The 14,643-nt window shown below is 42.1% G+C and overlaps 1 protein-coding gene across 8 annotated transcripts in view; it reads right to left on the bottom strand.

Moving 5' to 3' along the window:
- Window positions 1-14,643, bottom strand: part of BAG6 (BAG cochaperone 6) — a 58,064-nt gene that overhangs the window by 11,314 nt on the left and 32,107 nt on the right. For all 8 annotated transcript variants that reach the window (XM_068102925.2, XM_068102926.2, XM_068102928.2 and 5 more), the window contains 6 exons: window positions 12,531-12,895; window positions 11,988-12,411; window positions 10,596-10,765; window positions 9,300-9,353; window positions 9,081-9,183; window positions 5,237-5,367 (listed from right to left, as the gene is read on the bottom strand). In XM_068102925.2, the coding sequence (XP_067959026.2) occupies window positions 5,237-5,367; window positions 9,081-9,183; window positions 9,300-9,353; window positions 10,596-10,765; window positions 11,988-12,411; window positions 12,531-12,895 (1,247 nt within the window). The remainder of the gene's footprint in view (window positions 1-5,236; window positions 5,368-9,080; window positions 9,184-9,299; window positions 9,354-10,595; window positions 10,766-11,987; window positions 12,412-12,530; window positions 12,896-14,643) is intronic.

The following is a 14,643-nucleotide window of genomic DNA, read 5'->3' as shown; positions in this document are numbered from 1 at the left end:
AACATATGAACACTGCAAGGACTCTGGGGTGAATTACCGGGGGTAGAAAAGATCAAGGTTTTCAATAGGGGAAGATAAGAGATGGTGGTGAACAGCTGTTTTAAAGACCTGGAGGGAGGAGTGGGATTGAAGGGAGTGGGGGAGTTTGTTCCAGAGGCGGGAGAAAAGGGGAATGAAAGTGAAGGTGAGCAGAGAGCCTAGACTTTGGCAGTTTAACCATAAGAGGGTTGCAGGCAGATCTTGTGCGACCTGAAGGAATATTGGGGGGACAGAGCACAGAGAGAGCTGGGGGAGCAAGGCCGGAGAGAAGTCGGTAGAAGACAGAAAGACCACCAACCTGCCTGCGGTGAGTGAGTGAAAGGCCCTCGGAGTTGACTACATCGCAGGAGATTCCAATGATTCTGAAAGCTTTGGCCTCAACAGCGTGAAGCCGAGCAAGGTGAGAGGCAGGAGCACTAGCCCAGAGGGGGGGAACAGTATTCCATTGAGCTGCGGATGAAAGCCTTGTATGTGGTGAGGAGCTCAGGTGTGCCAAGGAAGGACTTCGCACGACGGAGGATGCCCAGTCTGCGACTGGCTTTGGAGGCCAGCTTGGAAATGTGGTTTTCCCAAGAAAGATAATGGCAGATAGTGAGACCCAAAAGCTTGAGCGACAGAACTTCTTGGAGAGGATTGTTGAGAAAGTAGATGGGAGGGTTGTCCAGTCGGTCCTTTCGGAAAGACATTGTAAAAGTGAGATTTGTCAGGATTGAAAGACATGTTCCACTTGTTTGACCAGTCTGTGATTTTGTCCAGGTCTGCAGAGAGTGAGGAGGCTGCAGACTGCCGATCTGAGGGATGAGGAATGGAGCGGCAGATAGTGGAGTCATCAGCAAAGAGATAGAGAGGATTTTCCAGAGAGTCGGAGAGATCATTGATAAAGACCAGAAATAGCACAGGGCCCAGAACACTACCTTGGGGAACTCCAGCCAGAACAGGAAGGGAAGATGAGAGAAATCCATTCAGGGCCACACGTTGCCTACGACCAGGGAGGAAATCCGCAAGCCATGAGTGGAGATTTCCCTGAATACCATAGGAGGTGAGTTTGGTGAGCAGAGCTGGGTGCCAGACCGTATCAAAGGCACGTGATATGTCAAGTGAGACAGCTCTGATTTCCTGTTTGGCATTGAGGACCGCCATCCATTGTTGAGACAGCAGAAGCAACATGTCCAGAGTAGAATGACCTGGTCTGAATCCAAATTGATGATCAGAGATCAAGCCATTGGAGAAGAGGAAGGATTTGATATCTGAAGCAATGAAGCAATTAAATTTATAAGACCTGATTTAAAAAGATACACACTTTTCTATATAATGTCCCATGGTTGACGGTGCATGTCAGAGCAGAAACTCCACCCTGAAGTCCAAAGAAATGTCCATAGAACTCTGAGATATAATTGTGAGGAGGCAGAGATCTGGGGAAGGGTACAAAACTAATTCTAGTGTTGAAAGTTTCCAAGAGCGCAGTGAGCTCCATCATAAGGTAATGGAAAGAATATGGAACTACCCAGACTCTTCCTAGAGATGGCTATCTGACCAAACTGAGCAACCAGGAGAAGAAAGTTTTTGAAGTCGTTTGAAGTTTGAAGTCGTTTTTGAAGAACACGAGGATCAACTTTAATTTGTCATGCATAACGTGGAAATGGTTATATTAAAGCTGCAATTACAAAATTTGGTAAATGGAAACAATCGTCTGTAGTTGATCCTAGCGGTCTTCCGTTTTAATCTTGACCAATTAATTAGCTCCACCACTGAAGGTGGACAGAAGCTATGATACAAACATCTGTACCCGATAATACAAAACCCGATAATGTTTCATCTCAGTCGGTTTGTCTGAGAGCAGGATATCTCAAAAAATTGCGGACAGATTCAGATGAAATTTGTTGGACAGGTTGGGTGGGTGACAAGGACAAGCTGATTTGATTTTGGTGAAGATCCGGATGCAGATCCAGACTATTAGTGGATACAAAACGTAAGCTGTTCAGCCTGATGGAGGTGCGCGCTCTACAGAGTGCCGCTCACGTTTTAAGAGTTATTGCATTTTTCCGAATCCTTTTATTTTCTCTTTCTGAAGCATGAAATGGCTTTCCAGACAAATTTCTTCCTCAGAATAGAAGAGTTTGAAAGTGCATCTTAACATGAAAAAATAAAATGACAGGGTCGCACAAACAATTTTAGTTACCGGCCTTGAAAACGGATTTCTTGCACACATGGTTTGGGCAACAAAACAATCGTGCAAAACTGTAGATATATTGAAACCTGGTTGCTCAAGAGGCGTATTGTTTCTCAAGTGGTTGCACAATAGACTTTTGGTAGTTATCTTCCTTTTAATGTTTTTACAAATTGTACCTCGTCAAACAATAACTTAAAACTTCAAACAGTAGTACACTTTTTATGACTAATATATCTATATTATATATATATATATGGCTAATTCCATACTTGTGTAGTCCAAAAGTGAATTATGAAGTGACTGAAATTTGCATGATTCTCCTAATATCCCATAAAATCTCACATGAGTTTCATATCATTATTCTGGTAGAACAGCAATTGGGTGTTCCAATGTGTAAATGGAAAAGCATTATTAATACTAAGATTTTACCATAATCTTAAAAGAAGCGTTGGTGTCCCCGTATTTTTTTTTCATTTTCTTCGTGACTTACGGTATAAATATATTATTTTGAAATGCAACTTCACTGCTGTTCTTGAATTCATGTATTTTTCATTGCAAATAAAAACATTAATAATTAACAATTTTTGTATAGTTGTATAGTATCATGTGTTTATCATTTTGTGTGCCGTTGGTTTAACAATTATGACAACGTAAATCTTCGTGTCCCCCAGTTTTACATGTGAAACTGTCATTTCTATGAAGTGTAAATTCAAAATAAGTAGCCATGAGGGGGACATGCTAAATATATTCATGAGATTAATCATTCCACAAAATGATGATTAAGCATTTGGATAACATAGTGGCATGTTGAAGAAGAAATTACGAACACTTGTGAAGAGGTTGGAAATCGCATCCCCCGACATTTTTTATGTTGTGAATTTTCCCATATAAAACTATCACATCAGATAAGCTCTGAGTTTCATGAAACTACCCCTTGGAGAATTCCCGTTTGTTGTTGTTTTTGAACGGTGCAGTCGACGGGGCAAAACTGGAAGCGCGCATGGGTAGTGAAATTTTCCTTCGTGTAGTCCCCCTTATATGTAGTGCGAGTGGGAATACCAATGTACGCAGTGGTGGGCACTGTGACTAACCATCGCACGCTACTCAGCCCAGGTTTTGGAAAGCAAAGCAAACCTACGTTCGTGATGACATGGCTGACTGAAATGTGAGTGCAAGTTCTCGGTTTGATTAATTATTTGCCGAATTTTCATTGATATTGATAGATTCTCGACGTGTACACTGCAAACCAGATGGAAGCGAAGATTGTCGTGTCCCGTGTTTACGCTGTGAGTGTCTTGATAATCCAGAGGCCGGCCTTCGTGGCAGAGGTTTAATATGGTTATTATGATAAGTTAATATATAGTTAATATATTAAGCCTGACCCATGACCATTCAAATAATTTTCTCCTCAATAGACAGGGTTGTGTGTGGAATGGTTTTTCAAATTTCTGAAAATATAAGTATTTTACTATTACTAAATCACATGTTTATGCATATTTAAATGATTTGAAATTCTGGACCTAATGTCACATGTTGGACCCCAAAAATATAGAATTAGCCATATATATGGCTAATACACTACCGGTCAAAAGTTTTAGAACACCTCAATTTTTCCAGTTTTATTGGAATTTACGCAGTTTAATGTCCAGTTAATGACCTGAAATGGTACAAAGGTAAGCAATAAACTGCTCGAGGTTAAAAAAAAAAGTTTAGGTTAGCAAAAACGGGAAAATAATGCAAATTGCACAGTTATATTGTAAAAAAAGGCCTTCTTCAGGGAACAAGTAATTGCTGTTCTACATACCCTCTGAAGCATTATTTGCTTTTTGCGACACAATATTACACTGCAGGAAGTAGTATATTGGAAACTGGAGGAAACTGACAGGAAGAGGTCTGGCAGACCCAAAGCCACAACAGAATCAGAAGACAAGTTTCTGAGAGTCAACAACTTGCGTGATAGGCGGCTCACAGGACAACAGCTTCAAGCACAGCTTAACACTGGTCAAAGTAAGCAAGTCTCAGTTTCAACTGTGAAGAGAAGACTTTGAGGTGCAGGTTTGACAGGTCGAGTGGCAGTAAGAAAGCCATTGTTGTTAAGATGGCAAAATAAGAAAAAGAGGCTTGCCTGAGCCATGAAGCACCGCCAATGGACGACTGAAGACTGGAAGAAGGTCTTATGGACCGATTAATCAAAATTTGAAATCTTTGGTTCATCACGCAGGGTTTTTTTGTACGCCGTTGAGTTGGCGAAAGGATGGTTCCTCAGTGTGTGACACCAACTGTCAAACATGGAGGAGGAAGCGTGATGGTCTGGGGCTCATTTGCTGGATCCAGAGTCGGCGACTTGCACAGAGTGACTGGCACCCTGAACCAAAAGGGCTACCACAGCATTTTGCAGCGCTATACAATACCCTCTGATATATGCCTAGTTGGTCAGGGGTTCATCCTACAGCAAGATAATGACCCTAAACACACCTCCAGGCTATGTCAAAACTGCCTTCGAGGAAAATAAGACGTTAGGCTTCAAATCATGGAATGGCCAGCACAATCTCCAGACTTAAACCCCATCGAGCTGGTTTGGGATGAACTGGACAGAAGGGTGAAAGCAAAGCAACCCACAAGTGCAACACATTTGTGGGAACTTCTGCAACAGTGTTGGGAAGAACTTCCCGAACAATATTTGATTTCCATTGTAGAAAGAATGCCACGAGTGTGTTCGACGGTTATATCTGCAAAAGGTAGCTACTTTGCAGAGTCAAAAATTTAAATTAAATTTTGTTAAACAAAATGATTCTGCGATTTCTTTTTTATCTCCAATTGTTTATTTGTTCTATGTTTAATTTCAGAGTACATTGAGACATTAAACTGCATAAATTTCAATACACACACACACACACACACACACACACACACACACACACACACACACACACACACACACTTGGATGTTTTACGTTGACCTCCGACTTATAATTGTCAGAATGTGTTCCTAAACTTTTGTGGTTCGAGAAGGAAGTGAAGCCTTACAATGTGGTCGTTGATGAGTGAAACAACACCCGATACTCCATCACGCAGACACAGGCGGTTGAGGGTCAACCACTCGAGCAGCATACGAGTGCAAAGGTCCAATAGTCGTTGTGAAAAGGCTTGGTCATTCTCTGCAAACAAAAATTCTCTGCCAAATCTGCAACAACTAGGCTCGGGGGTATAAACAAAACCAGGCTCAAAATACACAAAACGAAATCTGCATTTTTGTTTCCCCTTTCATGCTACAATGTATATACTACAAGAGGAGCCATGTGAGCATCTGTGTTGAACCTATTGGTTGGACAGTTCGTTTGACTCAACCCACAATTTATATCGTAGGGCCACCATGTTGGTGCTTGCTGTCACTTTACTCCACGGGTCAAAATCAAAATATTTTTAAAGCAATGAATTTAAAATAATAAAAAAGGACATGCAAGCAAATCCTTCACCGATCTCACATACACTATGCGAAGTTAAAGACGTCTTCGGAGCCGTCACATTCACAATCGCCACGGCCTCCCGACAAGTTTTCCTTTCAGTGTAAAATGCCCAAAGCGACAGTTGAGAGGATTGCGAGTCAATAGGCACCATGGGCCTTGTGATGTTAGGCAGTGGTCTGTTGTCAATACACCACCCAAATAACTATGTAGCATTCTTTCAAGCAGGACTTTTACCACGACATTTACGCAAGCCCTTGCTGTCATTTCCGGCTATTCTATCGAAACTATAAAAAGTGTCGTGCGTGTGGGTATCCATCCACCCATGTGTGTCACACTTTATTTTAAAGGGTTCTTGCTGTTGCAAAGCAGTAAAAATTGTACTGTACATGAGAAAATATTGAGAAGGGGTACTCTGTCACTATAGGGTGGCCGATACAATCACCCTATCACTGTCAAGGGTGACGCAATCACCCCAAGAGTAATGTGCTCGTATTAGTAAAAGTAGAAGCATCCGTCCTTGTGTCACGCTTTCTTCTAAAGGTTGCTGCTGTTGTCGAGTAATAAAAATGGTACCATTAGAAAGCTAATAAAAGATTTAGTGGAACAAAAATTCTGTGCTTTAATTATAAAGGTGCCTGTAATAAAAGCCCTCTTTCTGGGTTTGAAGAAGAAGCGGGATTGGGAGCTTAATGCAGTGGTTCCAACGGTAACATTTATTATTTTACGACAGAAGAGGCGCTTTAGGACACGAAAGGAGCACAGAAAATTATTGGCAGTAATATTTCTTGAAGCAAGAAAAAACTAGATGGTATTCAAAGAATACTTCCTCTGCGCAGTCAACTTCGTGCGAGCCAACTCTTCTGTTGTTGGTTTTTTTTTTTTTTCCCTTTGATTCAATATGGCTGCCAGACCACATGAGCGATTACACCATAAATTTATATTCTCAAATATAATTGTTGTGTAGATCACGCTCAATAAATTTCAAACTGATCAGACCAAGCGTTGTCCCTGTCAAATTATGTCACAATTACGGCACGAATGACGTCATCGTTAACACCTATTCCCCATGCGGAGTTCTTTACAATGAGCCATGCTTCAATTTTTTCCATGGAGGGGTTTTGGAGATAGAGGTGCAACATTTTTCGTTTTCTCCAAAATGACGCCTGCACCACATTACCTATGATGTCATAATTATCATTAAAATATTCTACAGGAGGCGCTCCTATGGTGAAAATATTGTGTCCATCAGACAAACAATTGCAGAGAAAAAAAAAATTCATCCTCATCGGATGAAGCGTTATACTTGTCGAGGTACGACGTCATATTGTAGGAAGCAACGAAGACATTAACATATCTTATTCCCCATAGGGAGTACTTGACGATGAGCCATGTTTCAATTTCTTCCATGGAGTGGTTTCAGAGATAGAGGTGCGAAGTTTTTCCAAGATGGCGCATGTACCACGTGACCTATGACGTCATAATTATCATTAAAAAAAAATCTCAATGAGGAGGTGCTCCTATGGTACAAATTTCCTGTACATCAGACGAGCAGATGCAGAGGAATTTTTTTTTTTTCATACTGATCATTTCAAGCGTTGTACTCGTCGAATGACGTCATTATGAAGGCACCGATGACAATCATCAACATATCTTATTCCCCATGGGGAGTACTTGACAATGAGCCATGTTTCAACTTATTCCATTGAGCAGTTTGGGAGACAGAGGTGGAACTTTTTTTCCAAGATGGAGTCCACACCACATGGGTTGTTGTTACATAATTATGAATGATGTTTTGGTTTATGTCATAAACCAAGTCCACACCACACCAGTATGAATGATGACATCATAATTATGAATAAAAAAAAATTATACAGGCGGAGGTGCTTCTATGGTAAAATTTCATCGTACAGCAATCTGTCGTGATTAAACCATTCCATGAAGCAATGGGTAGGCACACCAATAATATACTAAACTTTAACAATATATCTAAATTATTGCGTTGCAATAGAGGAAAATATTTGTATAAAAACTAAACGTTAATTATCATAGCAGATAACCTATATGTAATCAACATTAAAAACAATCATCATGGTGTCTACCGTCAGAAAGATATCAATGGTAAGATTGGATTCTTGCTCTTTTTTTAGCTCATCTACGATGGAGTCGAGGTGAGCTGTTAAAGCCTTAACGATGTCCTTCAATCCACCCTTCCTTCCTTCTGTCAGTCAGTGGATGGGTCCATTAACATTTTTTCGTTTTTTTTTCTCTACTCCTCCGAAGCGGTTCAACGGAAAATTTTGAAACTCGGCATAATGATTCATGACAATGCACAAAAATTAATTTTTTCCATCCAGGTGGTGAGATACTTGGCTAATTAACTCAAATGGTAATCTATGTTTGTATGTGCATCACTTATCACGAGATTCCAACATTGAAGTTTCCTCATTATTTAATTTCACCTTTTCATTAAACCTAGATTATTATTTAATTTTATCTCTTAATTAAATTTTTAATATCGCATCGGTGAAGGAGGGGGGGGGGGGTGGGGGCACAGTCCTTTTCATCCTTTTTTTATTCCTTTCAACACTTTAGAAACTTTTAGACTCCCTAAGACTCTTTAGAGCCAACCCTAAAACCCTTGAAGACCCTGAAAATACCTCAGAACCTGAGACCCTTTGAGGCCCCACCCCCTCAAGATCCTCTTTATCATCTAATGCAGCCTAACTACGACCACCCTCCATCAGGACGCACGTGCACACACACCCACACACGAACACATACGTTGGGGGAAGTGCCATCACTTCCAGTGACATACCAACAATGTGGCCCTGCCTTTCTCACCGCATTCAGCAGGACATTTCCATGGAAGCCATCCTATGGAGATTGTTCATGCTCTTCATGTTTTAAGGGCTGAGTGTCAAGCAAAGAAGCTCACGTCCCGTTTTTAAAGCTTTCGGTATGACTGGGCTAGTGTTTGAACTGATGACCTCCCAGACTCAGAGCTGACGCTCTAACCATTGCACCAATGATTCTGCTTGCCGTTTAGACACAAATTAGTTAAATGGTTTGTTTTCAAATGCTTCAACTTTGACTTTTGTGGTCATGGTTGCATTAATCCTCAATTACATGCATGCTAGCTAACTGCTGTTGTTGCGCTTTCCTCATTTGTTCGATCCTTTTTAAATTTTCTTTAGCTAATTTTTTTGTTTACTACATCTTTTTCCTGCAAGGGCCCTTGAGACATCTCAAGACATCTCGAGACATCGAGGGCCCTAACCTGTCTCGTGTATACGTCGAACCTTGGATAGCTGTAAATGACAAAGAAAAATCACCTTACCGGTTGCATATGAGACTAGAAAAAAACCAGGTACCCACTGCCCCAAGGCTATAAATTCTCTGCTCACCCGTGCTCTGCAGCACATGGCTGGCAAGTTGGTTGACGTTTTCACGCAGGAATTCGAGATTTGCTCTTTCAATATCCACCCCTTCCCTTACAGCCACTCCTTCCTAAGAAAACAGGAAAACAACAATGGAACTGATTTCAAACAAGCAATTGTGTTTTTACGTATAAACAGAAGTGCAGAAAAAAGTGAAGCTCAGATAAATGTCAGAGTCATACGTACAAAGCTCTCCCTGATGTAACGTGCCATGCCTCCCACTAAACGGTCCGTTGCCTCCTGGACAAGGAAAAAAAAAGGACCATACTGCATTGAACAATAGGTGATAACATAACGGCAAATCCCACCATGTTTTATAGCCAAACACGTAGCAGAACCGAGAGGATAAGTAATCCTCAACATGTGCAAACTACAAAAATTTTAAGATTCATCAAAGCTTCGGGTATGGAAGGGAGTAGGGGGGAGAGGGGGTCTTTGAGATGCGGACTGTCGAATCATGATCCAGCACAATAGAACAAGTTTCCTTGCATTCTTGAAAACATCTCTAAATCAACTGACAGTTTGGCATGCTGCTCCAAAGGAAAAACAGTCATAAACCAAAACTGTCAAGCAGCTTTTAAAAGTCAATAAAAATGCCATTGATACACACAGATATTCTGAGAGTTAGTCATAATGTTAGCATTTACGCAAGATTATTGTCCTTTACTATGTAGGTCACTCATTCACACCACGAGACATCTGTTGGGAAACATTTCACAGATTATACTTTTTCAAAAAGATGCATAAAGATGGAACAACATGGTAGGGAATGGCAAGCTCATATCTTGCAAGTCTTAAATGTGGAAGAGCAAGTTCTGGTACACGAAGCAAAGCAGGGAGGTATGCAAAATAATTATTACAAACTAAACTAGAACGGCACTTGGTAAAGCGCATACCTCCACCAGGCTAAACAGTTTACGTTTTGTATCCCACCGATAGGCCGGATCTGAACTCTGACCTGAAACAAAAATCTAATCGGCTTGTTCTTGTCACCTAACCAACTCGTTCACCTAGTTTAGCCATAACTCGTGTATAACTTCTTTTTTTTTAATATCATGTTATAATATTGCTTTTTGCCTGATCACTCAGCGGTGATGAATCAGTTACGAATTAAATAATTCTCGTATCCGAATCCATAATCAGATCCTCACCAAAATCGAATCGATTAGTCCTTGCCACACACACACGCAACATGTCCACCAGGTTTCGTCCAAATCCGTCCACAACTTTTTGAGATATCGTGCTATGTATCGTTCTTGGCCCTATCTCCCAAAGGTGAAGAATCACTTTAAAAATTCTAGTAGCCAGATCCGAATCCAGATCTTCACCAAAATCTAATCATTTCGTACTTGTCACAGACACTACCTCTCTACCAAATTTCATCCGAAACCGTCCACAACTTTTTGAGACATCTTGTTCACAAACAGACAGGGGTGAAAACATAACCTCCATCCACCTTTGGTGGCGGAGGTAAAAACTTACCAAAATGTTTTGGTCAGTTGGCTCACGACCCTCCAGCAGACGCTCACGAGCAAAAGTAACGAGGTTTTGGCGTAGATGGCAGAGAGGACCAGGGGAGCCATGCAAGAGTACGACAACATCCGCCATGCTCAACCCCTCGCAAACAACTGCGAGCAGCTCACTGAAGAACCCTGCAAAATTCAGAGAAAATAGAAAGACACTGAAGTTGAGAAGCAAGGATGGCAGTGCAAAAATGCACTGTGATGCAATAGGCAGTGCAAAAATGAGAAAGGATATCTTTCCTTTTCAAAATTATGCGTATGAACACAAAATAATTTATCTTAACTGGACGTCCAAAATGGCATGCAAGCAAACATGCAAAACATGCTGTAGTAGCACTCACAATTACCACATAATCAGGTAACTTTCAATGCATTTGAGTAATTTGTGCTAAATATAAAAATCTAACCATATTAGTTTTTGTAAATCTTATAGATGTGCAAAAAATAACCATACACAAGTAACAGAAAGCACAAAGAGAATTAATTATACTAGGGCATTGCCCGTACGTGGGTGCCCGTTCCGTGGCCAAAAAAAAAAAAAAACGCTACCCGTACGCTCTACCCCGCCCGTACGCCCGTAAACAAAAAAAGCAACGCTCTTCGCTTCCGCCCTTCGCTCTGACTGAATTGGGAGAAATAATGCGCATAAGAAATCGAATTACGTACCGTAATGGCGGTCAGCTCGTAACGCGCTCAGCTCCGCTCGTCTCACATCGGCCACGCCTACGCAACAGAGCGTTCTGTGATTGGCTGCCGGAAGATAAGTCGTCACTGTCCGGAAGTTCGCAAATCGCAGTTAGGATGAATCGTTTTAATTTAATCGCAGTTTGAAAAGAGGGGAAAAAAGAAAAGCCTTGCCTTGCTGCAAACAGCTGCTGCAAACAACAACAACATGGAAGGCTGCACTGTCCGGAAGTTGGCATATCGCAGTTACGATTATTTTAGTGTTAATGGCCAATTATTCAATTAGCGCCAACGTATTTTGGCTGTTTGCAATTTAATCGCAAGGAAAAGTAGAAAGAGAAGAGGGAAAAAAAGAAAAGCCTTGCATTAACGCATTAACGCTTGCATTGCATTAACGGTTCGGCACACGTGATAGCTCGCTGCTCTCTGATTGGTTGAAGCGTTTTTTGGACATATCTCGGTAGGTACTTGTCCGATTAATTACAAACCTTGAAAAGGCACATCCTCGGGTCCCCAGCAATATACCTGGCAAGTTTCAAGTATATCGGACCCGTGGTTGTCGAGAAACAGCGGTCACAGACACACAGACACACAGACACACAGACACACAGACAGACACACAGAGATTGCTGGAATTATAGATAGATTTAAGCAAGTAACTCTTTACCAGCCCCAGCTTCGACGATGCTAGCGCCACTGAGTCTTTGGATGAAACTGGCAATGTTCTCCTGCGCCATTCGTCCACCAGGTCCCCCAGGAACCTGGCGCGGCTCGGTCGTTCTCTCACCCGATCCTGCACCTGCCCTAGTCCCTGCACCACTGCCGGCACCAGTGCCACCCAGACTAGACAACACAGTACTAAGAACAGCTTGCACCACCATGCTCATGAACTCTGGAGATAGGATTTCTTCAAAGGCCTGGCCCGTCTGTACCACACCAGGGAGTCGAACATTCCCAGTAGCAGACGCCGGACCCCTTCCAGTGCCAGCATTCCCAGTATCTTGTGGTGTAGCACTCTCTGTCGTTGCTCGATTCTCAGCAAGTGGGGTGCCTTGTCTGCCTGCCGAGGCAGTGCCCATCACACCGGTATCCTGAGGGGACAAAATTAAAAGTTTGTAGTGTAGTCTATTTGCAGTCTCAGCAAAGCAGATCGATAAATAAGAAATACAAATAAGAAATACACACACAGATCAGATCTCCTATCGCTTACCACTATAAGCTCAGCATAGTTCCGTAAGAAATCTCCAACCGCAGCCGCCCCTCCCTCAACGCCACCAACATCATCCCTGGGCCCTGTTACGACTCCACCAATGGCCCGAGCTGCCACTCCTAGACCCCAAGCAGCCCCTTGCATCACAAGCTGCATGAGCAGTGTCTGATCGATTTGCCTAGCCTGGCTAGGAGGGGTTTGAGATGTCTGAGAAGAGGGACCCTGCCTCGTGGCAGTCTGTTGTCCGTTGTTTGATGCTGTAGTTTGTGCTGGTACGGAGCTAGAGCCAGGAGCCGGCTGCGCATTGGGGGTGGAGGTCTGGCTCGGTGCCGAGGCATTATTGGGAGTCTGCTGGGCTGTAGGAGCTGGGATGCAAAGCAAATAGGCTTAGGCGTTCAAAAATTCACACATTCATAGACCATCACGAAAAGTCTTCAACAAATTTTGATAAACCAGCAAATAAATATTGAAAACATAGAAAATGAATTAGGTTTTTAAAGTGTTTTTCTTTTTTAATCAATTGTCTTTCCAACAATCTAATAATATTTGTTTCAAAAGGGTCTACTGCAGAAGTAAACAATAAAATAAAAGATCAAAACACAAGTACAACTCATCAAAAAACCTGTAATTAAAATAAATAAATCCATAGTAACAATACTAGTGATAAATGGAGTGCCATTGCAAATCAGGGGCAATAGCCCACAGGGGAGAGCTACAGACAAGGGCCCAGGTAGAATGATCGTTTTAAGGCCATTTCCCCTGCTAGAGCAGGGGTTAGCCTTGCGGGCCCCATGACAATCATGCTTCCCTGTTTGAGGCAATGTTTTTATGACCGGATGGCCCTTCCTGACGCCAACCCTTAGTCGCCTCTTACGATGCGCAGGGATACGGTGTACCTATTCTAAACTGGGGTCCACACCAGGTAGGCTGTAATAAATTCAGATTTGATAAGGATGGACTTTGCACGATAGAGGATTACCATTACGAGCAACGGTACCCGCCCTAGGGGCGGGGCTTCAATTGGGAAGCCCAAAAGAAAAGGCAAAATATCAGAAATTGAAGGCTTTTTTTTATTTTAACGATTCATATAAACATCCGTTGAATCATATCACACGCAAATCATCAAAATCTAAACAGTACATGGCGCCCATTTTGAAAAAAGATTGAATTCTGCAAAACGGAAGCTGCACGTCTTTCCCAGTCGCACGTTTATGTGTGAAGAGTGCGCGCCGAATCTGTAACACGGAAGCGGCTGCTGCACCTGTTTCTCAGTCGCTTTGCACACGCTGCCATGTTACTTTGGAGCCGCTCGTTTATATAGGAAGAGTTCGTCAGGAGTCGATCTACTCTCTCCTGGTACGTAGAATAAACAGTATTTGTAGAATTTCAACAAAAGCGACATCACTGTTCATATCGGTAAATATTATTCCATCGTGTTTGGAAAAAGTGGAAAAACAATATAGCCTATTATACTCCCAGGGGTCCCAGGAATACCCACCCAAAATATCGTTGCGATCAGTTGAGCCGTTTTTGCGGTACCTTCGAACGGACGGACGGACATTTGGTGAATTATCGTAAGAAGTAGTTGGCTTTAAAACATGTTCTGCTTGGGAGAAATGGTAGCTGATGGTGAGGGCCAAAAGTTTGATACAACTTCGTCAATGGCCAATTATGGAAATAGATACGCGACTTAATCTGATAACCTCTCTGGAGAGACAGCTTGAGAATGTGAGATTTGTCTGGATTGAAAGACATGTTCTAAGTGCTAAACCAAATATATTAATCTTTCCAGGTCAGCAGAGGGGGAAACTACTGCTACCGAACCGTCAGTGGGATGTGTAATTGTACGGCATAATTGTTTGTTCACGAATCATCTGCGTAGAGGTAAACAGGGGTGCTCTAAGCATCGGAGGGGTCATTAATGTATGTGAGGAACAGGACTAGGCCCCAATATGCTGCCTTGGTCCATGCCAGCTTCTAATGGGAAAGGAAATGAGAATTACATTGAGAGTTGCATGCTGACTACACAAATGGAAGAAAGTATGGCAAGAAAGTCAGTGTGGCAGATTGTGTGGATTACAATGGATATGTCCAGACACAGCCTGAACATTTG

The sequence above is a fragment of the Myxine glutinosa genome, chromosome 3, assembly GCF_964187855.1.
Source record: "Myxine glutinosa chromosome 3, kmMyxGlut1.1, whole genome shotgun sequence".
Taxonomy (NCBI): Eukaryota; Metazoa; Chordata; class Myxini; order Myxiniformes; family Myxinidae; genus Myxine; species Myxine glutinosa.
Note: the sequence above shows the minus strand (reverse complement) of the source record. Positions and strands in the feature narration are given on the sequence as shown.